Genomic DNA, 26,146 nt, shown 5'->3' with positions numbered 1-26,146 from the left:
CGAGAAAGAATGGCATGTATAACAACCCTATCGGAGGGTAGCCGTCATCCCCCAACTGCAACCGTCATCCCCCAGCTGCACCTGTCGTGCAAAGAGTCTGCACGTATAAACGCGCATGTAGAGAAAGCCTTTTGTAACGCGTGGCCCATATTGTGCAAAGACATATAAACCGTAGTGCTTAACAAAACAGCCATTCATTTGAACATCAGAATAGTGTGTTGTCCTTTTTTAAAAGGCTTCCCTTTGGCATAGAAAAGATTTTCACATCTACGACGGGGGCATTTTTCCTCTCTGCAGCCCATCTTTTTTTTTTTTCCAAATTTGACCGCACGCACCGCAAGGCTTGCGGGGATCTTAGTTCCCCAAACAGGAATTGAATCCGTGCCCTCGGCAGTGAAAGCGCCAAGTCCTGACCACTGGACCGCCTGGGAGGTGTCCCCCATCTTTTTATTTAGTGCATAAACTTACACCTTCCTGACCACTGCCGCACTTGGTTATTGCTTTGTGATTTTCCTTCCAGCTAGTTTTTGGGTCATTGCAAACTCTCTCCTCCAATGCTCTGTGGATATATTGATACGGTTTATTACAGGCAGATCTCAGAGATAACGGTGGGTTCTGTTCCAGAGCACCACAGTAAAGCAAATAGCGCCGTAAAGCGAGTCACACAAAGTTTTTGGTTTCCCAGCGCATCTCAAAGTTATGTTTACGCTGGACTGTAGCCTGTTAAGTATGCAGTACCATTATGTCTAAAAAAGCAATGTGGGTACCATAGTGAAAAACACTTTACTGGTAAAAATCGCTCACCATCCTGTGAGCCTTCTGTGACTTGCGCTTTTGCAATGGAAACACCCAAAATCACAGATCGCCACAATAGCGAAAAGGTTTGAAGTATCGCGAGAATTACCAAACGGGGACCAAGACACACAAAGTGAGCAAATGGTGTTGGAAAAATGGTGCCCAAAGAGTTGCTCGTGGAACAGCGTTGTCACAGACCTTCCACTTGTTAAAAATGCGGTGTGTGCAAAGCACACTGAAACGAGGTGTGCCTGTACTTTCTTTATTTTATTGGAAGCAGACAAGACCATCTGGTGGATGCTGCCCTGAGCACCCCCACCCCCCCATCAAGGATGCCGGGTCCTCCGCGCATCCTTTGTGTTCACGGAAGCCCAGATGGACGCAGCTCTTTGGGACCAGCCTGGGAGGGCAGCACAGTGTCCTGAGCAGAGAAGATGCCCAGGCTGGGGCGTCGCGGATCAGGTACCGTTCGCACGGTAGCCTGACGTTGGTTCACATCATCCTCTGTGTGTCCCGATCCTGCAGGGGGACCTTTATATGCTTGTGCGTCAGTCACACTTCTGTGTCCTAAATCCGCTCAAAAACAGAGCCCTTACTTCCAAAGAGCATTTCTCTCTTTTTCTACATTTTTTTAAACATCTTTATTGGAGTATAATTGCTTTACAATGGTGTATGAGTTTCTGCTGTATCACAAAGTGAATCAGCCATACATATCTACATCTCCTTTACAGGCAAACTTTCTTCTCCATCAGTGCATATCTCCACAGGATGTTGTTGTTGCTTTTCCTCTTTGCCATGACCTCTAAAATTCATTCAGGACTCTGTCTTCTTCTCGCATCCATATTCTTCTTTTCTCCTCAGTTTCTCGCTGCTGCCTTTTCTTCCATGAACAGAGCCGATCAACGCCTTTCTAGGGATGATGCGTCTCTTCTGACTCTCTGGGGACACCTCCTACCCGTCGTTGCTTAGAAATCTCTTACTTTGGGGTTTTGTGAATGGCCACCTTTCCCAGCAGGCGTCTGGGAGGCCATCGTGAATGGACTGGAAATTTGCAGTCTTGATGACAGCCCTGGGGCCGCTGAACCGGGTGTGATCCCTGCGGTGTGCGCACCCCGTGTGAGTCTGCTCGGGCTGTGAGACAAGCACCCCCGATGGAGCGGCTGGGGCTGCAGATTTATTAGCGCATGTTTGGGGAGGTTGGAAGTCTGAGGTCAGATGTCGGCCTTGTGGGTGCCCTCTGAGACCGTGGAGAAGGCCCTCTCCTCCCTGTGTCCTCCCAGGGTCGTCCCTCTGTGTGTGTCTGTGTCCTGATCTCCTCCTCTTACAGGGACACCCGTCCTATGGGATCAGGGCCGCACCCTAGTGACCTCATTGTACCTTCATCCCCTCTTTGAAGACCGTGTTTCCTAATCGAATCACCTCCTGAGGTCCTGGGGTGAGGACTTAACATATGAATTTGGAGGTTGGGGACACAATTCAGCCCGTAACAAGCTGTTCACCAGTTTATTATCAAAAGTTGGTATTTACTCTTGGCCATTCTGAGACCTTTACACATCTACAGGATAGCCATCCCTCAGCATTGTGTCTCCCTGTATCCTAACATCTGCCTGTACCTGAATCTTAACGTCTGCCTATACGTGTCTAAACGTGTGTCTGTACACGTAACGTAACATCATCTGTGCCACCTCTTAGCACATCGAATGGGGACCTGTACCCATAACATGGACCTCTGCCAAACCTTAACATGTGTCCACACACGTATCTCGACATCTGTTCACCTATACGAGTATCTTAACACCCACCTAGAGATCGATCTTAACGTGTATTTATACACATAACGTGACATCTGTCTATGCCATGTCTTAACATGTATCTGTACCAATAACATCGCTCTCTACCAAGTCTTAACATCGCCCCACACACAGATGCGGGCATCGGTCCATCTGTATGACTATCTTAACATCTACCTAGGGATGTATCTTTTTTTACAAAATAATCATCTGTTTATGTGTTGGTTTTTCTGTTCTAATACCTATAGACATATCTTAACATAGATCTCTACCGAATCTTAACATCTGTCCACACACGTCTTGCATCTGTCCATGTATATGAGTATCCTAACATGGACCTAGAGATATATCTTTATTTTAAAAGATTTAATTGAAGTAGAGTTGATTTCCAATGTCGTGTTAATTTCTGCTGCACAGCAAAGTGATTCCGTTATACGTATATATGCATTCTTTATCATATTCTTTTCCATTATGGTTTATCGCAGGAGATTGAATAGAGTTCCCTGTGCTCTACAGTAGGACCTTGTTGTTTATCCATTCTCTATATAATAGTTTGCATCTGCTAACCCCAAACTCCCACTCCATCCCTCCCCCACCCCCCTCCCCCATGGCAACCACAAGTCTGTTCTCTGTGTCTGTGAGTCTGTTTCTGTTTAGTAGATAAGTTCATTTGTGTCACATTTTAGATTCCACATGTAAGTGATACCATATGGTATTTGTCTTTCTCTGTCTTACTTACTTCACTTAGTATGATCATCGCTTACCTAGAGATACATCTTAACATGACCTGTTCATGTAACACGACCTCCATCGAAGTGCTATCTCAGCATCCGTCCGTCCCTGTCCCTTTCTGTCCACCTGAGGCGCAGCCCTCACTCCCGCTCTGGTCCCGCAGGTTCTGGACGGGGCACGATGACCGCTTCCTGTACATGCTGATGGAGTTCGTGCCGGGTGGTGAGCTCTTCAGCTACCTGCGCAACCAGGGCCGCTTCTCCAGCTCCACCGGGCTCTTCTACTCCGCGGAGATCGTCTGTGCGATCGAGTACCTGCACTCCAAGGAGATCGTCTACAGGGACCTGAAGCCGGAGAACATCCTGCTGGATAGAGACGGTCACATCAAGCTCACTGACTTCGGGTTCGCCAAGAAACTGGTGGACAAGTAAGTGAACATTTCCCCCGTTTTCCCACCTTCCCGTCCCCTGCCTCTGGCAGCGTGCTCTGTGTCCTCTGCGCTGTGACTTCCTTTTTCTTTAGATTCCACGTAGAAGTGACATTGTATGGTATTTGTCTTTCTCTGTCTGACTCACTTCACTCAGTATGACAATCTCCAGTTCCAACCACGGTGCTGCAGATGGCATGATTTCATTCTTTTTAATGGCTGCGTAATATTCCATTATATATATATATTTATACACATACATACATATACATATATACCACATCTTTATCCATTCATCTGTCAATGGACATTGAGGTTGATTCCATGTCCTGGCTATCGTAAACAGTGCTGCCATGAACATTGGGGTGCATGTATCTTTTCGAATTAGAGTTTTCTCCAGATATATACCCAGGAGTGGGATTGCTGGATCCTATGGTAGCTCTATCTTTAGTTTTTTGAGGAACCTCCATCCTGTTCTCCACAGTGGCTGCACCAGTTTACATTCCCACCAACAGTGCACGTGCGTTCCCTTTTCTCCACACCCTCACCAGCTCATGTTACGGCTTGTCTTTCTGATAAGAGCCATTCCGACAGGTGTGAGGGGATAGCTCTCAAGTTGGCTTTCCTTTTTATCGCATGTTCCGTGCACGTACGTGGAGTCCAGGAGCTTTCTCCCCGCACTCTGCCTTCCATTTTCCACTCAGCTCTGCTCGGACAGACCTTCATCTCCTGGGCACCTTCCAGAATTCTGCTGCTGTTGTCACCTGGTTCCTTTTTAGTCCTGGTGGATCCCATGTTGTACAGTTTCCTTCCATCGTTCTTCATTGTCTTTTTTTGGAAGGGGGCAGAGCTGAATTCCTTTAATCCACCACCTTTGAGCAGGAAGGATTATGCCTTTAAACATTTTGACATCCTCTTTATGTCAGTTTTTTTTTAAACTTATATCTTTTCATTTCTTATAACAACAAAACACCAAAAGGGTCCTTTTGCTGAGCAAATGCATGATGAGTTTGACTATTCTCCTGTGTCAATACAGGTGCAGTACCTGCGCTATTTATAAATACGTGTTTGAGATGAATTCCACAATATAGATTTCCAAAAGTGGGATTACTGGGACAAATATTCTGAGAAACATTGTTAGCACCGAAAAGTTGATGTCATGAAGAATAATAAAATAAAATCTTATTACATAATTCAATATAAAATACCTTTTGGATTAATTCGCCCCAAGGATCCTGAATGCTCTGTTTACCTGGGGAGAAGTGTTTATAATGAATGTGTATCATCCTATAATTTAGAGCTTAGAAAAGGACAGCATGTGGGATAAGTAAGGCTGACGTACTTGCAAAGCCGTATGTGTTGCGTTTTCACGACTCTTTCAGTTTATAAACAGCACGCTCTTTCTACTGGGAACGACGCTGCCCGAGATGTAGAGAATAAAAGCGTTAACTGTTAGTGTTTTCAATCCCATGCGGTTAAGCGAGGAGGACCCCTTACATGAAGCGCTGGGGGCTTCCCTCGGGGTCTAAAGGTATGGTTTTGGGTTCAATTCTAGATTTTTATTCCAAAGAAATGAGTCAGACCCTAAGTGGCTAAAGCTGGGGCCAGGGGCAGGGTTGGTGGGGGACATAGAACTTTCTTATTTTCCATGTTGGCAGTCTCTCATCCTTTACATCACACATTTGTTTTCTAGGTTTTTGGTTTGTTTTCGTTTTGGGTGATTTTGCTGTGGTTTTTGTTTTATTGTTGTTTTTTAATCCTCTAAGAAAACGTAAGCTTTTCTCCCTGTATCCCCAGTTACCCACCCCATCAGCTGATACAATTAGGCGTTGAGTAGAGACACCCAGACAGGGGGAGACACAATGGACTCTACTTTTTCTTTCTTTTTTCAAAAATGTGTTTTATTGAAGTAGAGTTGATTTACAGTGTTGTGTTTATTTCTGCTGTGCAGCAAAGTGATTCCGGTTCTACATATATATGCATTCTTTCTCATATTCTTTTCCATGATGGTTTATCCCAGAAGATTGAATAGAGTTCCCTGGGCTCTGAAGTAGGACCTTGTTGTTTATCCGTCCTATATACACTAGTTTGCATCTGCTAACCACAGACTCCCACTCCCTTCCTCCCCCACCCCCTCCCGCTTGGCAACTACCAGTCTGTTCTTTATGCCGGTGTGGACTCTACTTTTTCTGATACCGTCACAGCTGCTGATAATACCTGCTGTGATACAGCACTTCATTTCGATGGACAAAGATGTATGTTTTGTTCCTCCGGGCAATTTTAGTAATTTAAGTTCCTAAAATTTCTGTCTAGAGTAGTGCTGTCCAATACAAGTCCAACGTAGACCTCGTGTATTACTTCACATTTTTAAGTAGCCATGTTTTTAAAGGTAAAACAGGTATAGATTATTTTGTTCATAAAGTCGATTTAATTCAATATATCCCGAATAGGATCGCTTCAACGTATCATCGGTATCAGCACTGAGAGACTTTACGTGAAGTTTTGCTACTGAGGTTTTGAAATTCCATGTGCCTTTTGTCCTTTGGTGCATGCGTCTCAGGGAGGGTGCTAAATGTTCATCAGAAACACTCGATCTTTATTTAGCGTCCGTAACACTTACAGCTGGAAAAAAAAGTAGATTCATGTGCCCAAGCTCTCCAGAAATAGTTAAAAGTTTTTCAGTCGCTGCATCGAGTACGGGTTGTTAAATTGAATGTTCAAATTAATTAAAATTAGATTAGAATTTCAGTACCTCTGTACTTTTAAAAGTGCTCAGATGCCACATGCAGCCAGTAGCTCCCATCTTGGGAAGTAGACCTGGAAAATACACCCGTAGCGTCCTATTCCGTGACGAGATGGGATTGGTTCACGTGATACCTGTGTCCCTCATGTTGTAGAAACAGCCCCATTTGTGGGAAACGATTTGGGAGCTGTTTTACACTAAATGATTCATCTCTGCTGGTTTTTAGAGAGGGGCTATCCTAGGATCGCTTTTATGATGCAGTTATTTTTTTTTTATTGGAGTAGAGTTGCTTTACAGTGTTGTGTTGGTTTCTGCTGTACAGCAAAATGAATCAGCTATACATACACCTATATCCCCTCATTTTTGGATTTCCTTCCCGTTTAGGTCACCACAGCATTGAGTAGAGTTCCCTGTGTTATACAGTAGGTTCTCATTAGTTATCTATTTTATACCTAGTATCAATAGTGTATATATGTCCATCCCAATCTCCCAGTTCGTCCCACTCCCCCTCTTTCCCCCTTGGTATCCATACCTTTGTTCTGTACGTCTGTGTCTCTATTTCTGCTTTGCAGATAAGTTCATCTGTACCATTTTTCTAGATTCCACATATATGCATTAATCTATGATGTTTGTTTTTCTGACTTACTTCACTCTGTATGACAGTCTCTAGGTCCATCCATGTCTCTACAAATGACCCAGTTTCGTTCTAGGATGCTGTTAAATGCAATCTGATTTTCCCCTATAGAATTTCATCTATTGCATGCTAAGAATAAAATGGGATGGTTTTACGTAGAAGAGTGTGAAGACTTTATATAGTTTTAAAAATTGGTTTTATGGCCTTGGTGCTGCCCCCTATTGGTAACATGTGGTATATAGTCCACCTGGTAGTTTTTTGGGATTTTTTTTTTTTTTTTAATTTATTTATTTATTTATTTGTGGATGTGTTGGGTCTTAGTTTCTGTGCAAGGGCTTTCTCCAGTTGCGGAGAGCGGGGGCCACTCTTCATCGCGGTGCGCGGGCCTCTCACTATCGCGGCCTCTCTTGTTGCGGAGCACAAGCTCCAGACGCGCAGGCTCAGTAGTTGTGGCTCACGGGCCTAGCCGCTCCGCGGCATGTGGGATCTTCCCGGACCGGGGCACGAACCCGTGTCCCCTGCATTGGCAGGTGGATTTCTAACCACTGCGCCACCAGGGAAGCCCTGGGATTTTTTAAATCATTTTATTTGGAAGCCCTGATTCAAACAAACCACCAATAAAATGTTTCACAGATTCACTCGGTAATAAGTTTGGCCAGCCATCATCATTTTACAGCTGAGAAATCTGAGGCCCTGAGAGGTAAGGTGGTTTGCGTGCAACCCCACAGTTGCCAAGTGGTAGTACCTTATGGCTTCCAGGTTAAATTTATTTCCCTTACCAGGAGCCTCTGTTATCAGAAGCACCTCAGAGGGGCAGTTAGGAATGAAGAGTGGATATGGGGACCACTTGCCTCTGCTGGACCCCTGTGTCTGCCACTCTCCAGCTGGTGAGATTGAGTACATTGTAATCACCCCGTGTGCCTTGGTTTTGCTCATCTGCGTAATGAGAATTGTTCCTACCCTGTAGGGTGATTGGTAACAATGGATGGGTCTGCTCATTGGAAAGGATTTCCTAAGAACGGTTCCTATCATGTAGTAAGCATTGAGTAGACAGTAGGTGCTTCTGACTTTATCATGGCCACCCTCACATCATCGTCATCACCAACATCGCCACCACTGTCATCACCATCGTCATCTCCATAGTTATCACCTTCATCTCCATCACCACCGTCATCATCACCATCATTATCACCATCATTATCACCATCATCACCACCATCATCACCACCATCATCACCACCATCACCACCATCATTATCGCCATTATCACAGTCGCCATCATCAACATCAACGTTGTAATGACCATCATCACCATCACCACCATCACCACCATCATCACGATCACCACCATCATCACCATCACCACCATCATCACCATCATCACCATCATTATCACTGTCATCACCATTATCACCACTCTCATCATCATCACCATCATCACCACCATCATCACCATTATCACCACTCTCATCATCATCACCATCATCACCACCATCATCATCACCATCATCATCACCATCATTATTGCCATTATCACAATCGCCATCATCAACATCAGCGTTGTAATGACCATCATCATCATCAGTGCCATCATCACCATCATCATCTCCATAATTATCACCTTCATCACCACCATCACCATCATCACCATCACCTTCATGATCACCACCATTGCTCTGGACTGAACTTGTGTTCCTCCAAAATTCATGTCTTGAAGTTCCAGCCCCCATTGTGGCTGTATTTGGAGATCATGTTGTTCAGAAGTAATTAAGGTCAAATGAGGTCATGACAGTGGGGTCCTAATCCCATAGGATTGGTGACCTTATAAGAAATGTATTTCTTCCAGTTCCGGAAGTCCATGAGCAGGATGCTGGCTGATTTGGTTCCTGGTGAGGCTGTCTTCCTGGCTTGTAGGTGGCCTCCTTCTAATACAGTAGAGAGATCTCTCTCTCTTCCTCTTCTTTGAAGGACACGAGTCATTGGATTAGTCCCAGTCTTAACCTGATTACATCTGCAAGACCCTATTTCCAAATACATTCACAGGTACCGGAGTCTAGGACTTTTGTGGGGGGAACACAGTTCAACTCAGTGGGGATGCAGTGAAAGGCAGTGGGGAGTAGGAACACATGAGCAATGGGACATCTGTTTTACAGAGCGTACTTGGATGACGGTCTCCCACCCCCAGTTGTGGTGGAACTGGTAACAGTGAGAAAATTGAGAATGGCGGGTGTCACTTTGCCCTCTCTTCAAGAGCCAAGTGAGCAGAAACGATAAGACCAGGGACATCGATAATTCACAGCCTGGACCAGCACTCTCCCAATAACATCCACCACTGTCTGTCTTGTCTTAACATATTTACTGCAGTATGAAGTTCTTTCTAGCAATTTATGACGCTCTACATCCAAGAAGCATGGGGGCTTTTTGCAGGAACCTTTTTTAAGTATAAAGAGAATTCTCAAAAGGAGAAGACTGCTTCCACCTTGCAGTAATCGCCTGCTATGAACCTGGGGGTACAAATGCTTGTTAGAGCCCTGCTTTCAATTCTTTGGGGGCATTAACCAAGGACTGAAGTTTCTGGGACTTACGGAAATTCTCTTTAACTTTTTAGGGAACTGCAATACTGTTTGAAATCTAAGGCTTTAAGAACGTTTACTGCAGTCTGAAGCTCTTTCTAGCAGTTTATGCCTCTCTACATCCGAGAAGCCTGGGGGCTTTTTGGAGAAAGCTTTTACTTGAATGAGGGGTCAGGCTACCTGAGTTTACTGAGAAACTGGAAAGTCATACAGCCTTCAATCTAGCCAGGAAGAGACTCACCTTTCCACATGTAAGCGGAGACACCACACCTAACACAGATAGAATTATCTGCACTCACCTCCACCTGGTGAGGACATCAGCTAAGCGCCAGGCTTCCAGCTAGATTCAGGCAACCGTGGATATGCCCCACCTGGGAATACAGCATTAACGGGCCAGTACCGGATCGTTCAGCAGAATTAAAGGATTTCATGAGCCAAAGCAATGAGGGTTGACTTTGAGTCGACTCAGCTGGGTGTGGCGGGAAGAAAGGTGCTCCTAAGCTTAAGTCTTGGGGACAGGAAACTCCTAGCTGGACTGCCGGGTGGTTCTGTGCACCCTGACGGGATGTCACTTGAAAAAGCCCAGCAGGTAGTGTGAGCCCCTTCCCGCTCGACTCCGTGTGGGAAGAACCCACGTCTCCCATCTCCTTTCCTTCCTGGAACTTACGGCCACCTGCTGCACCCGAATTCCTGGCTGGTTATCGGACCATACATTCTCTATCTGCGCCAACGTAACGTGACCCCATTCCTTCCATAGGATTTGAAATTGGAATGGTACTTTGTATCACAAGGGGTTCTAGGGAAATGGGAAAGAGTCTATCGTGTGAAAAAAGAACCAGAGATCGGGAATGGAGAGGTGTCATGCGGAAGGGAAGCAGGGACCCAAGAGCACCTTTGGGTGGGTTCCTGGAGAGGGCTGAAGACCCCCGCCCAAGACCCCCAGCACTCCAGTGGACCTGGGGAGGGCTCGGGCCAGATGCACCGCTTACACAGCAGGGTCAGCGTGAGCTCGATGATGGGCAGAGAAAGAGAGAGAGTAGACAGACACATCAGTGAGCAGACACTTATTTTCTTTACATTAAACCTGCAAGGTAAGGGTTTCTTCTATCCGTGCTTCATCATTGCATCTCTTGTTGGAGGAGTTCTTTGCAAAGGATGTTTTCTCCCTCCTAAGATGCCGTTCCTTTCTGCCAGTCTACAGACAGGAGCCAGACACGACGGCAACGCTAGGCAACCCGGGCACACGTGGTCTGGACCTGGGCTGCAGCCCGGAGCTGCCAAGTGGCTGTCCCAGCGACGTGCTCCTTGGCAGGAGCGTGCCAACTGGACGTGGTTCACACACGGTTCTGTCTGGACGTACTGGTCCCGGATCCTTTCCAAACCCGCCCTTGGTCCAGCTTCTGCCAAGGTCCTGGCTACCTTACCTTGACTCTGGGCATCAGACACCTGTTCCTGGATCTCCCGCCCGTGGGGACACCCTCCTTTCTTAGCCTCCTCTGTCTCCACACTTTATAAAATTTTAATTGTGGCAAAGTATAGATAGCATCAAAGATACCATCTTCACCAATCTTAAGTGTAAACTTCAGTGTGTTAATTACATTCAGCACGAGGTACAGCCGTCCCCGCCGTCCGTCTCCGGAACTCTTTTCTTCTTGCAGAACTGAAACTCTGTCCCCATTAAAATGTGCCGGCTCCCCTGCTCCCTCACCCTCAGCCCCTGGACCCACCATCTACTTTCTGTCTCTATCAATATGACTCCTCTGGGGGCCCCATGTAAGTGGAATCAGCCCCTGGACCCACCATCTACTTTCTGTCTCTATGAATATGACTCCTCTGGGGGCCCCATGTAAGTGGAATCAGCCCCTGGACCCACCATCTACTTTCTGTCTCTATGAATATGACTCCTCTGGGGGCCCCATGTAAGTGGAATCATTAGGTATTTTTCCTTTTCACTGAGCATAGTGTCTTCAAGGTTCTTGCATGTTGTAGCAGGTGTCAGAATTCCCTTCCTTTTCAACGCCGAATAGTATTCCATAGTCTGGATATATTACATTTCGTTTATTCATCCATGAGGGACACTTGGGTTGCTTCTCCCTTTTGGCTATTGTGAACAGTGCTGTTATGAACACACGTGTACAAGTATCTCTTCAAGACCCTGCTTTCATGTCTCGTGGGTATATGCCTAGGAGTGGGATTGCCAGATCATAACGGTGATTCTATTTTTAGTTTTTTGAGGACCCTCCATCCTGTTCTCCATACTGGCTGCACCATTTTATATTCCCACCTACAGTGTAGGAGGGCTCCCTTTTCTCCACATCCCCGTCACCACTGGTTTTCTGTTTTTTTGATAGTAGCCATCTGCATGGGGTGAAGTGGTCACCTCTGCACTTTTGACTCTTTCCTCCCGCCGGTCACAGGGCAAAGTCACACGGAGAAGCTGAAGTTCTTCCTCACGGAAACCCCACCGCATCCCCTTTCTGAGCTGTAGCTGCTTGTCTACGTGACATGACGTCACCTCCCCAAGCCTGAGGGGGCAACTGGGTGGTCAGCCTGTTTAAAGAGATAAATGTGGACGTCATTAATGACAATGTTCTGGACCTCCAAAGCTGTGTTTCCAAATGTTTTGTTTCTCTGGCCATCATTTAGCTTGTAGCCCATCACATGACACAAGTTATAATACCCGGTGTGGAGTGTGAAAACCCCAGGTGCTGTAGAAGCAGAGGTGAACTGGGTGAGGGCTGATGTGATATGGCCCACAAGGGGTGGGTGTTTGGCTTCTGGGGCCACCATAACAAAGTACCACAAACTAAGGGGCTTAACCCAACAGAATGTTACAGCCTCACAGTTCTGGGGGCCAGCATAGGAAATCAGGGTGTTGCCAGGGCAATGTTCCTTGTAAAGGCTCTAGAAAACCATCTGTTCTGTGACCCTCTCCTAGCTTTTGGTAGCCTCACGTGTTTCTTGGCTTGTAGATAAAGAAGATAGGAGATGTGTATAAAATGGAATATTATTCAGCCACAAAAAAGAAGGAAATCTTGCCATTTGCGACAACATGGTTGGACCTTGGGGGCATTAAAGTGAGATAAGTCAGTCACAGAAGGACGCATACTGTAGCATCTTATTTAGGTGTGGAATCTAAAAAAGCTGAATTCGAGATCCCACTCCTGGGCATAAAACCAGAAAAGACGGAAACTCTAATTTAAAAAGATACACGCGCCCCTGTGTTCATAGCAGCACTATTTACAGTAGCCAAGACATGGAAGCAACCTAAGTGTCCATCGACACATGAATGGACAAAGAAGATGTGGTACACATATACAATGGAATATTACTCAGCCATGAAAAAGAATGAAATAATGCCATTTGCAGGACCATGGGTGGGGCTAGAGATTATCGTACTAAGCAAAGTAAGTCAGACAGAGAAAGACAGATATCATATGATATCACTTATATGTGGAATCTAAATAAATAATACAAATGATCTTATTTACAAAACAGAAGCAGACTCACAGACTTAGAAAACAAACTTATGGTTACCAAACGGGAAAGGGCGGGGGAGGGATAAATTAGGAGTTTGGGATTAACAGATACACACTACTATATATAAAATAGATAACCAACAAGGACCTACTGTATAGCACAGGGAACTATATCCAATATCCTATGATAAACCATAATGGTAAAGAATCTGAAAAAACAATATGTGTTTAATTGAATCACTTTGCTGTACACCTGGAACTAACACAACATTGTGAATCAACGATACTTTAATTTTTTAAAAAAACAGCTGAACGCATAGAACCAGAGGGTAGGATGGTGGTTGCCAGGGGCAGGGGATGAGCGGAAGGGGAAATGGGTGAAGGTACAAACTTCCAGTTATATGATAAATATGTTCTGGGGATTTAGCGTTATGTCATGATGACAGACACACACCAAAAACACAAAACAGGCAGATGACATTGATTGCCTTGGACTTTTACCCAATGTAAGAACATGGGATGGAACCAAGTGATTTCCAAATCTTCTTTGTGGTTTAACAGCCTAGCTGTCTAAGTTGCACTTTTGGGAAGGAGAAAGTCACCATTCAGACTTTTGCTAAAGGCTCCGATGGAGCTCATAGCTCATGTGTCACAACAGCATTTTCCCTGGTGTTTCCTTTGATTGCCCTTTTTTTTTTTTTTTTTTTAAGATTTTTTTGATGTGGACCCTTTTTGAAGTCTTCATTGAATTTGTTACAATATTGCTTCTGTTTTATGTTTTGGTTTTTTTGGCCACCAGGCATGTGGGATCTTAGCTCCCCGACCAGGGATGGAACCTGCAACCCCTGCATTGGAAGGCAAAGTCTTAACCACTGGACCGCCAGGGAAGTCCGTGGTTGCCCTTTTGGGTGTTAATCACTATCACTGATCTGTCATATAAAACGTGAGCATGACCTTAGCGTGTTATTTTCCTATGCTTTGGACACAGGGTTTTTAAAAATTGAATTTTCCCTCTTTCTTGCCAACGGGCTGGAGCACGCAGGAACCTGAGAGGTTGCAGACCTCAAGCAAAGTCTGTCAAACGGGGTCCTGAGGTGTTCAGAGCTGCCTTAAATGCAGCGGGAGGTGTAAGGGACCAGGTTACCCAATATGTGATCTTTGGGGTGTAGCAGAGAGAAACTATGTGGCTTTTAAAAATTCTGTTAAGATTCGTATAACACAAAATCCACTGTTAGCCATTTTAAAGTGAAGAATGTAGTGGCGTTTAGCACATTCACAAGGTTGTACAACCATCACAACTGTTTAGTTCCAGAACATTCTTATCCCTCCCCCAAAAGAAACCCCATACTCATTACCAGTCACTCCCCCTGCCCCTGACAACTGCTAACCTGCTTTCTTTCTCAGTGGATTTGCCTCTTCTGGATATTTCATATAAATAGAATTGTAAAATACCTGTCCTCCTGGGTCTGGCTTCTCTCACTGAGCATCGTGTGTTCAAGGTCCTTCCACGTGGTAGCCTGTGTCAGAGCTTTGCTCCTTTTCATGGCTGAGTCATTCCACTGTGTGGATGGACCCCATGCTGGGTATCCGTCATCCACTGATGGCTCTTTATCTTTTTTTTCTAAATTGAGGTATAATTGGCGTATAACATTGTATTAGTCTCAGGTGTACGACATAGTGATTGGATATATGTATCTATTATAAAATGACCTTCCCCAATAACTCTATAATCAACATCCAACACCACACAGCTACAAGTTTTTACTCTTGATGAGAACTTCTCACATCTATTCTCTTAGCAACTTTCAAATGTACAATACAGTATTATTAACTATATAGTCACCACGCCGTATGTTACAACCCCAGGACTTAATCTTTCAATTTGTACCTTTTTAATCTTTTCACAGGTGAATTTTTGTTAGCAAAATCCTCCATACTGAGATATACAAATAAAGAGAAAGTTAGAAAAAAATCAGTCTTTATTTTCCATAGGTCATAAAAATTTAGATATTTCAGCAGAAATGTTACAAATTGTAAGTTTTAATTAAACATTGGGGCTTTTTAGAGTATAAATAGAATTCTCTTAAAAGGAGAAGGAGACTGCTTCTCCCATCTGTTGTGAAAAAGACAGATCTAAGGCAGCACAGGGAAGGGATGACCCAAAGAAAAACCAACCAGCCAGACACTCAGAAATCTCCGCCTTCTGCGCTGGGTCCCGCTTGGCTGGTTGGAATCTCTTGCTTTCAGCCAGCCGTCCTCTAGGTGGGGCTAAAAGCTAAATTCTTTGCAAGTCTCAACTCCTGGGGAGAAAATCCTTTCCAAAACTCTCCGCCCCGTTTAAACCCCAGACATCCCAGAGCCCCTTAACCTGAGGATTTCCAAAAGCTACCATGGATACTAAAATGACCGTGAACCCACAAAAACAGTTCAGACCTCTTGCAGAGCAGGTGGAAAAGACACTTAGCTGTCGCTTTGTGTTTCCTCTGGGGGGACAGAACCAGCTCATTTATTCACAAAGCAGACGTGTGGGTTCCTGAGGGTCCCTCCCTTGAGTCAGTCCTTGAATCCTTTTTCCCATCATGTTATGGGAAAACAGGGATTGGGGGTTTTGCTTTTTCTGAGCAGCAAAGGTAAGCACCGAGAACAAGACACAGCCGTGATAACAGGGCCGTGACTCAGATTCTCTCTTGGTTGCAGAGTGTTGATAAAGGACAAAAGTCAGGGAAGACAAGGTTGCTGTCTTTATCCACGGGGCGAGGGTTTAAGGCATCTTGTTGACCGATTCAGTGACTAACGTTCAGTGCTTCTGAGACGCATGCATTGGCCAAGCACAGCTGAGTTTTGTGGACCCCCTTCTCTGCCCACAGGACGTGGACCCTTTGCGGGACCCCCGAGTACCTGGCCCCCGAAGTCATCCAGAGCAAGGGCCACGGGAGAGCCGTGGATTGGTGGGCCCTCGGCATCCTGATATTTGAGATGCTCTCGGGGTGAGTCGCGTTTCCGTGGAGACGTCTCCAGCGAGTCGCTGCCCCACTCGCTGGCCCTGGGGTGCTCGGCCCGCCCCTAGGATGGGGCACTGGGGGTCGGGGGCAGATTCTCGGGGTCGGGTCGCACGGCAGTTTCCCGCTGCTGGTGACGGTGATACGAACTGACCGTTCGGCTTGATTTCCAAGAGTAAAAGCGCAGGCTTGAAGGACCAGCAGGGCACAGCTGTCGCGGTCTTTTATCCTGTCTCCTAAGTGTCCCTGTCTCCCAAGAAAATACTGTTCGTCTCCCGCACGGACACTCTGGGGTGATTCCCAGAGCTGGGTAACGTACGTGTTGGATAACGCAATTGAGGACGTTATGAACGGAGAGGGTGCCGGAAAGGAAGGAGGGTGTTCTTCCCTGAAATCCCAGTCGTGCCTCCGGGCAGGTTAGGAATCACGTTGCCCCTGGTCCAGATAGCCAGGAGTGGGGCTGTTTCTCAAGGGGTCGGCCTGATTAAATATTGAAGCGTGGCTTCCGCGTGAGACGTGCGGGATGGGCACACAAAGCAGGCATCCCCCTCGCAGAAACTGCACCTGGGGACTCCTCCTCGACCTGTGCGTTCTGCCTGATGTGCTGCCTTCCGTCCACGCTCCCGCCCCTTCCCTTTGTCCTGCTTTCTTTGGCGGCTGTGCTTTTTGCTGGTAAGTTTTGCAGACACTGGGTTTACTCTGGTTTTAATGAAACCCGGGGCCTGTTCCATGCCTGTCTGATTCCCTGCAGGGCTGGTCCACAGCTTTCGGTTGGAAAGAAAGATGGAAAGAGGCCTTCTCCTGCATTGAGTGTGTGACCGACCAGCCAGGGGGGAATCTGTGCAAACCTGTCCGTATTCTTCTCTCAGTCATCCATCTCTTCATCATCTATCTGTGATCTGTCTGTCGTTTATATCTAGTTGTCGTCTGTTTATCTGTCATCTGTATCTGTCTGTCGTCTTTGTATATCTTCTCTATTGTATCTGTTATCGGCTCTGTCATCTATTTACATAACATACCTATCTACCCACTCTTGTCACCTGTTTATCATATCATATTTACCTATCATCTAATTTGTCATTTATAGCCATCATCTACCTTTTTGTCTGTCTTATTATCTGTACCTATTTATCTCTAACTGTATATCTGCTATCTATCATCTATATGTCATCTATTCTATGTATCTATCATCTGTCATCTATTCTATCATCTACCTATATCGATTTCTAACTATATATTTATTTTTATCTACCTATCATCTATTTATATCTATCTCTAACTGTATATCTATTAATTTTTAGCTATCTGCCTTTCTATCAATCATAGATCAATATCTATCAATCATAGATCAATATCTGTCAGTCATAGATCAATATCTGTCTATCAATCATAGATCAATATCCATCAATCATAGATCAATATCTGTCCGTCATAGATCAATATCTATCAATCATAGATCAATATCTATCAATCTATCTAATCTTTTCAATTTTCCATTGCTCTTTAGTCAGACACCTCTAGCAAATCCCATAGACCCAAATTTCTTCATATGCACCCTAGCCCAGGAAGTCCTAATCAAAGCAGAACATTGAAATAAATGGCATGTACGGTCAATCCAGCAAGAAGGTATAGAAATTGTACATCTTTCTGCACCTGTATTCGATCAGCTTCCACACTCAAGCCAGCAGCATATCTTCCTTCCTGTGCATTACTGACCACGAGAGGGCAGCCTTGCCCGAGGAGAATTGAATCCCGGCGCCCAGTGATGTTTAGCAGAATGGGGTTCATGTGTCCTCTGTTTTGTCTTTATTGTTAGGATAGACTATAATAGTACAGAATATAATAATGCGGAATACCGTTAGGAAAGACGATGTTGGAATATAATATACTATTAGAACATAGTATTGATAGACTATAATAGAAAATTATTAAAATAGAGTAGGATAAAGTAGGATAGGGTAGAATTAGAATATAATATTAGGATATACTAGAATTATTATGAGGGTTATTATAGAAACATAATTATTAGAATTCTAATAATTTAATATGCTGTTTTAATAGTAACTAAGATACTATTAGGATATAATATATTAAAATAATATTCTAATTACTATTGGGATGTAATATATTAAAATATTAGAATATTAGAAAATATTCTATTTCAGTAGAATGTTAGCCATACAGTATTTCTAGTGTTCTCAGAGAATATTAGGAATTCAGTAGAAAATAATGTAATTAGAATCTAGGTCCTATTATTAGAATAATTGGAGATTAATAACCAAAACCCTCTCCTAACCCAGAATACCATAAGCTGAACATTGCATTTCATAAAAGGGAACTGTTTGTTCGCAGTCAGCATAGTTTTGTTTTCCACATTTCCAGTTAGCGGCAGGCTTGTCTGGGTGGTATTTTCAGAGCCATCCGTCCCTGCCCACACTGCACGCCCGGCTGACCCTGGGCTGTCCCCGAAGTCTGGCCAGCCTCCGCTCTCGCCTGGACCAGCCCCGAGTGTCCTCATGTCTCCTCCAGCTGCCCCTGCGCCTGCCTGTGACACCTTCCCCTGGCAGCCACTGGAGGGGTCCCTCCCCAGCACCAGCCAGCCGCGCCCTTCTCCCTAGCAGCCCTCGAGGGGAAAGACCCGGAGCCCCTCATTATACGAGGCTCTGAGTCGGTCTGTACAAGATCTGCCCACCCTAGACGGAGGCCTGGCCCCTCTCCTGGGCTCGCAGGCCTTCCCGCTGTCCCTCCAGCACCCCGCGAGGCATTGCTGTTCCTCTCTCTGCCAGCCTCCTGAGGGCGTCCCCCCCGGCTGGTCCCTTCTGTTCTGGTCCTCACGATTCAGGCTCACCTGTAACCTGCCCTCAGAGCCCTCCTCCGCAGCTCCCACCCTCGCCCTGCCCCAGCACCCCTTTCCCGTTCTCTCTGGAGCGCCCAGTGGGTCTGAAACCATCTGGTTCCGTGTGTGAGTTGCCCACGAGATCACTGGATGGTGCAAGCTGCTCTTCTCACCCCCTTGAACCCAGACGCCTTTGGTGGCGCGTGGGAGGGAGTTAGGACATAGACGGTGGAGATGGCCTTTTCTTCCAAGTCCCCGTCTCCCGCGTGCTTGTTGGATTTCCATTTTCTGTTTTGGCACCTTTGGCAAGATCAGACTAGACTCTGTCTTGTCTGTTTGCTTATTGCTTTCGTTGGTGGTTGAAATGTTTCATGAAGTACAAGAAGCACATTTGTTGAGTCCAACCAGCCACGTGATTAGGTATGAGAGCATGTCATAACGGGGGTTTTATTTTCATCGAGTGAGAAATGTTTCGGTTGGATTGAAGAGAGGTGGCCCATTCGTGGGCTTTCCCAGGAGCACCAGCTCAGCCCTGATGTCTTCAATCATCTGCTCCTTTCATATCCACCCATGTGGAGAGTTCAGTCCCACGCCTGTTTTTCAGGAAGGTGGAACTTGTCTGCATTTGGAGCTGCACCCATGTGGAACGTTAGCTGCGGTGCAGTGGTTCTCAAAACATTTCTGCCGCAGGACCCTAAAAGTTTTCAATAACCGTCTACCCTAAAAGTTACTCCCTTCCTAAAAGTTATGAAAACGCTCCTAAATGTTAGTATCGACCCCAAAGAGCTCTCATTGATGTAGGTTATATCTGTCAACGTTTACCACATTTGAAAATTAAACTGAGATTATATAAGTATATAAGTTTATACGTAAAAGCATATCTTATACATAAGGTGATAAACTAATGGTTAACATAAATCAAATTTTTAATGAAAAATATACCTATTTCCTAGTATTAAAAATATTTAGAGAAAAGAGTGACGTTGTTTCACATGTTCATTAGTCTCTTTTATGTCCAGCTTAATTGTGGGCCAGTGCGTTCTTCCCTTCTCTCACACTCTGTCTGGTGTGATTCGTTGTTTTGGTTGAGGTATATGACGAAAATGCAGCCATATTCAGATTTATAGTTAGAAAAAAGATGTCACAAAGCTCCTGAAAAGGCCTCAAGGAACCCGAGGATTCCCTGGGACCCCACTTTGAGAATCACGGCTGCCATGCCAAAGGTACGGTGCCCCAGGACTCTCTCTCACGCTACAGTCTGCCCCAGTGTTTCTTGGCCCAATACTTTGTTCTTGCCCCTTTTTCTGAGGAATCAGCACGGGCTCTAGGCGCGCGGGCTCAGTAGTTGTGGCTCACGGGCTCTAGAACACAGGCTCCGTAGTTGTGGGGCACGGGCTTCGTTGCTCCGCGGCATGAGGGGTCTTCCCGGACCAGGGCTCGAACCCGTGTCCCTTACATTGGCAGGTGGATTCTTAACCACTGCGCCACCAGGGCAGTCCAAAGCATGGAGTCTTAAGCGCTGGACCACTGGGGACGTCCCAGGACCATCATTTTGTAACAGGGGTCTCTGGGGGTCTGATGACGAACACGAGGTCGCAACAACGATGACGCCTGTTTCTGGACAATCCACTTTTTTTACTGGAAGATTTAGGTAGGTCGAAGGTATCTATAAAAAGGATCACAGGTAGATGATGGAGAAAATGGCAAAACTGGCATGCATTTTTCCGACGAAATTCTGGAGCCTGCCTTCATGGGGAAGATCAGGCTGTCCTTCTGACTACACCTCACCATGGACAATGTGAAGGTGCATATGACGCCCACTTCTGTATGATGAGCACCGTTTATTAAGAATTGGAAGGATTCTGTTGGATTAAAGACAGAGATTTGAGGGCACTTTCTTTGGCTACTTTCCACACGCCGAGTTCTCCGATACGCCTTCTCCGTGCTTTTTCCTTCAGGCAAGATCTGTCAGTGCTCACTTATTATTGTTTTTTCCGCTCGTTAAACTACTGCTAACATACCTTCCCCATGATAGTGTCGTGTAATGCCAGCTACTCCAGAGTACTGCGTGTCATATTCTCCATGAACGTGGGTAGGTATGTATGACACATTTTCCCCTGGTCCCGTTTCTGAATGTGTATCTGTTTCCCCCAGTGAAATCATACAGCTGGATGTACTCAGACAGGGCCACCACCCAAGACAGGAATAGGACTCCCCCAACCATTGTTAGCGGAAACTCCTGACGCACGTGAAGGGCTAGCTTGGGATTTATGAGCTTCAAGGCGTTCACGGTTGGCGAGGGTTGGGTGTCTCCCGGCCTGGCTAGTTTCTCAGTCCGTGGAAGCTGGTCACTCTGGAAGCACAACTGGCCAGAGTAGTTGTAGTTATGAGACCATAACAGCCAGTGACCCCAAGAGGTACAGCTGTGGTCTTACGGACTCTGTGCTCCTATTCACGCCCAAGTGTAAAGCTGAGGAACGAAAGTATCACATAAGGGAAAAAGGCTATTTTATGCTGCACGCAGCTGCATTTCTACATTTATTTAGAATCTTCCATTTTTCTGAGGAACCTACCTCTTTTCCTTCCACTTTCCCATTCATTTCTATTTTTGTACTTCATATTTCTGTTCTTTATTTTTTAAATATTTTTCAACTCTCTCTTCTCTGTGATATATTTGTGTATTGGTTTCCTGGGGCGGCCGTAACAAATTTCCACAAACTGGGGCATTTAAAACAGGAATTCATCCTACCCCAGTTCTGGAGACCAGACGTCTGAGATAAAGGTGTCCCAGGGCCGTGCTCCCTCCAGAGGCTCCAGGGAGGGTCCTTCCTGCCTCTTCCAGCTTCTGGGGGCTCCAGGCATCCCTGGGCTTGTGGCCGCCTCCCTCCCGTCTCTGCCTTCATCTTCACAGGGCTTCTCCTCTGTGTCTGTGTCTCTCCTCTTCTGTGTCTTAGAAGGACCCTGTCATTGGATGTAGAGTCACCCTCATCCAGGAGGACCTGATCTCAGACCCTTCACTGCATCACATCTGCAAAAACTCTGTTTCCGTATAAGGTCCCATTTAAGGTCGTCGGGTTGGGGACATGGATGTAACTTTGGAGGCCACCATTCCACCCATGATACACTGTTTCTCTTTAAAAAAAACATGAGGAGTTGATTTGGAATCAACACGAGAATTATTTTTGATCATTGAGATTTGCCATCATCAATCAGACCATCATTTGAAAACTCCCCTTTATATTTCCATTGCTTATTCTACGGAATTAGAAGACCTCCTTTTAAGGAAACTAAATAGAGGTTATGCTTTCGAGTTGAAGGTCTTTGCCTTGAGCACTCTGAGGAAATATCAAAAGTATACCTTGTGCCCAGGGACGTGTGGCTATCTAGTATATATTTAGTGGTTTACTTCTAGAGTTTCTTGGATTTTTCTTGGTCTTGGCAGTTGTAAGTGTATTTCTTCTTTAGCTTCTGTCACGTTTTTTTGTTTTTCTATTTCCAGATATTAGAAAGGATAGGTCTGTTAGTTTCTATAACTGGACTATAGTCTTTAATTGTGGTCACATTGCTGCAGATGCTACATCAGTGTGTGGCATGGCCGTGAGCCAGTACAACTTTACTGGCAAAAAGAGGCTGTGGGCCATCATTGGCCAACCCCTAGTGTAGATCTTTGTGCCTAAAATCGCGAACTGGAAACCAGCGTTGCTGTCACTCACCTCCCAAAGTAGGATGGAGGTGAATTCATCGACTGTGGAGATTCACATATTGGCTTCTATAAAGTTATGAAGTACTTGAGCCAAAAAAAATATGATACAGTGTAACCTATCCTCTTACATTTGGCCTGTGTACACTTATTGAGCACCTACTGTGTGCTACACACTCCCATATGCAGGAAGGATACAAAGAGGTCCACTCATGGTCCAGTTGGGGAGACATTTTTAATGTCACCCTAGTGACCTCATAGTCGGTCAGATGGCCTCACGGTCATTGCCTTTTCTTTGCTGGTCCATCCTCTGTACTTGGGCTGCAGTGCTTCACGCTTGGCCTCTTGGAACCGTCTCTTCGAAGCTGGTCTCGAGCCATCCATGGACTCCAGGGTGGGAGGAAAGAGCTGCCGTGAAATAAATTCTGTTCTGCCCGGCTCAGGCAGGAAGAGTCATCCTTACAAAGCAGGGATGTTTTCCACACTTGCTCGCCACTAAAAATAGATGTTTATGTTTCTAACAGGTTTCCTCCGTTTTTTGATGACAACGCATTTGGCATTTACCAAAAAATTCTTGCAGGCAAGATAGATTTCCCCAGACATTTGGACTTCAGTGTCAAGTAAGTAAACCGTTTCCCTCCTCATCGGGTGTGTTTATTTTTAAAGCATCTAAGAAACCCCAGTTATGGCATCTGCCGAGCGGGGTACCATCCTGTGTTTTTCTCTATGCTGGGCTGAAGCTGTTTTGACCGGTCATTTTTTCCACCAAAAGGGAAAGGGTTTTCATGACTCTGCTGGGATGAGACTTCACCTTTTAGTGACTCTCAGCCCTATTTTATACCGTTTGAAATAAATGACACTTACAATTAGCGAATAAAGGCATTTGTTATCATATTTAATAAGAGAGCCGTTTTGTTATTTGACAAGAAGGGTGTCCTTCCTCCCAGCTAGTGTTGCGGTTGGCACAAGTGTTGATGGCTTTAGCAGAGTTTATCTTTTCTCTCCTGCTTAAATTATTTTCATTCTTGAAGTCCTTTTTCCTGCTAGAATTTTGAGTTACGCCCTCGTTGTTTCAAGAACTTTTGCATTGCTTCAGTGTTAAACCTTGGGTGTGCATTTTTGTGGCAATGGGGGAAAAAACTAAATTTTTTAAAAGATAAGAATGCTTTAGGTTTTCCGACGACCTTGCTCTGTGTGTCAGCTTTTAGCCATTTGCACCATTGTAAGTCCTAATTTCCAGTTGTTGTACCGTATTTCCCAGATACATTGATAGGTGCTCCAAACCCCTCCTGATCCCCAAATGGGGTTAATTGTGTTCAGTTGAGAACTAAACTCCTCTCTCTTTTTTGCTACATATTTTAAAAGTAACCTGTGGAAATTAAGTTCAGAGAAAACTTATTACATGACAGTGATCGGCTCCTGGGGCCACTGGCTGCATCTGGTTTTGTTTCTTAGTGATCAATGTACTTAACCTTAAATCGAGATTCTCAGTATGATTCACGGATGGTATTCCTCTTGGTTCGTGTGGGCTGGAGCTTGTGTCGTGTTTGACCCACCAGCTAGGTTTTAAAAGATTTTAGCAAGAAAAGGAGACTCCAGTTAGACATAAATTATCCGGAAGGGGGACTTCTGTGTCATGAATGGTCCGACAGTAAGGTGACACGGGGAATACAGCACTCAAAATTCTGTTGCTCTAGAAAGAAATGAAGAAATGCGGTCTAGGATTTCTCTCCCAGGCTCCAAATCCCATCAGTGTTGAGTGACGTTGTTTCGAATGGATGGCAAAACACCTTAAAAATTGAGTTATAGGGGAGGGGTGGGGAGGGATGAGGAAGGGCAGGGGGAGGGTATTAAGAGAAGACAAAATAAAGAGAAAAAAATAAAGTTGAGTTATAAATGTATCAACGATTGACCAATGATTTGATCAGGTTAGCGCCTACTCACACCATGGGCACTGCTAGTTGATGGCCCCTGTAGACTCCCTGGAATTCTCCTGGGTACACCTGGGGCTTGTAAACACCCGCTGCATGTTGGCGGGACCTGCCCGCGATGGGTATGACTTCGCTGTTGCCGTGGGTGCACGTGCTCCAAGCAAGATAAGGATGAACTACCTCCTGTGCCCTCGTAGTCTGCTTACTTCTTCTGTAAACTTGTGATGGCAACACAGAAGATCATCAGACTGGATCCCCTTCCTCTTTCAAGGAAGGACTTAAATTCTTCCAGGAGATGTTTCCCCAAGAGAAGGGGAGATCCATAAATCTTAGGTCATTTATTTGCTTATGTTAATATATGTATTTTCAATGGTTAAAATAGTCAATTTTATTTCTATTTTACCACAATTTTTTTTATCCATTTTGTTTTATTGAAGTATAGTTGATTCACAATATTGTGTTAGTTTCAAGTGTATAGCAAAGTGATTTGGTTATACATATACACATATATTTATATACATATAAATTCTTTTTCACATTCTTTTCCATTATAGGTTATTACAAGATATTGAATATAATTCCCTATGCTATATAGTAGGTCCTCGTTGTTTATTTTATATATAGTCGTGTGTATCTGCTAATCCCAAACTCCTACTTTATCCCTCCCCCCACCCCCTTTCCCAATAAGTTTGATTTCTGTGTCTGTGAGTGCACAGCATGTAGGATCTTAGTTCCCTGACCAGGGATTGAACTCATGCCCCCTGCATTGGAAGTGCAGAGCCCTCCCCACTGGAAGGGAAGTCCCTGTATCATCTTTTAGATTCCACATATAAGTGCTATCATGTGGTATTTGTCTTTCTCTTCTGACTGACTTCACTTAGTATGATCATCTCTAGGTCCATCCACGTTACTGCAGAGGGCACAATTTCATTCTTTTTTACGCTCATGTTCATATATTGAGTACGTTTCCAACGTTTTGTGAACAAGAAGATGGTATAGAAAGAGAACAAACCTAAGCATAATCTCCCTGTGGTCTCCTGCCAACTCCCGTCTTTTTCGCATAGTTTACTTTCAAGAGAGAAGCAGCAGAGGCTGTTCTGGAATCCTTAGGGTTAGGGTTAGGGATTAGGGTTAGGGGTTGGGGTTAGGGTTAGGGATTAGGGTTAGGGGTTGGGGTTAGGGTTAGGGTTAGTTAGGGTTAGGGTTAGGGATTAGGGTTAGGGTTAGGGGTTAGGGGTTGGGGATAGGGTTAGGGTTAGGGTTAGATTTCACGCAGGCAGCTCCAGGCACTTCCTCTCACATCCCCAATGAGGGGGCTCAGCAAGGGCAGGAACCTGGGACCCTTTGCTGCCCTTGACGACGGCAGATCGTAGTTGAGTAAAATTTTACTTCTTCACGTTTTTGCCTAGATCTTCATACGTTGGCTGAGAAGGAGAACCGTAAGGAGTCATTTCTTACCCAAATGACTGTCACCAGGTGACCCTGAGGGTAGAATTTTGACTGAAGT

At 45.1% G+C, this 26,146-nt stretch overlaps 1 protein-coding gene across 2 annotated transcripts in view; it reads left to right on the top strand.

Annotated features, from left to right (window-relative positions):
* PRKX (protein kinase cAMP-dependent X-linked catalytic subunit) overlaps positions 1-26,146 on the top strand; it is an 86,015-nt gene that overhangs the window by 47,272 nt on the left and 12,597 nt on the right. Inside the window, exons 3-5 of one of the 2 annotated variants that reach the window (XM_057538026.1) lie at positions 3,481-3,744; positions 16,041-16,160; positions 23,233-23,328. In XM_057538026.1, the coding sequence (XP_057394009.1) occupies positions 3,481-3,744; positions 16,041-16,160; positions 23,233-23,328 (480 nt within the window). The remainder of the gene's footprint in view (positions 1-3,480; positions 3,745-16,040; positions 16,161-23,232; positions 23,329-26,146) is intronic. The other variant, XM_057538024.1, reaches the window with a different exon arrangement.

This window comes from Balaenoptera acutorostrata, chromosome X (genome assembly GCF_949987535.1).
Source record: "Balaenoptera acutorostrata chromosome X, mBalAcu1.1, whole genome shotgun sequence".
In the NCBI taxonomy this organism is placed as follows: Eukaryota; Metazoa; Chordata; class Mammalia; order Artiodactyla; family Balaenopteridae; genus Balaenoptera; species Balaenoptera acutorostrata.
The sequence above is the reverse complement of the archived record's forward strand: the minus strand, read 5'-3'. Positions and strand labels throughout refer to the sequence as shown.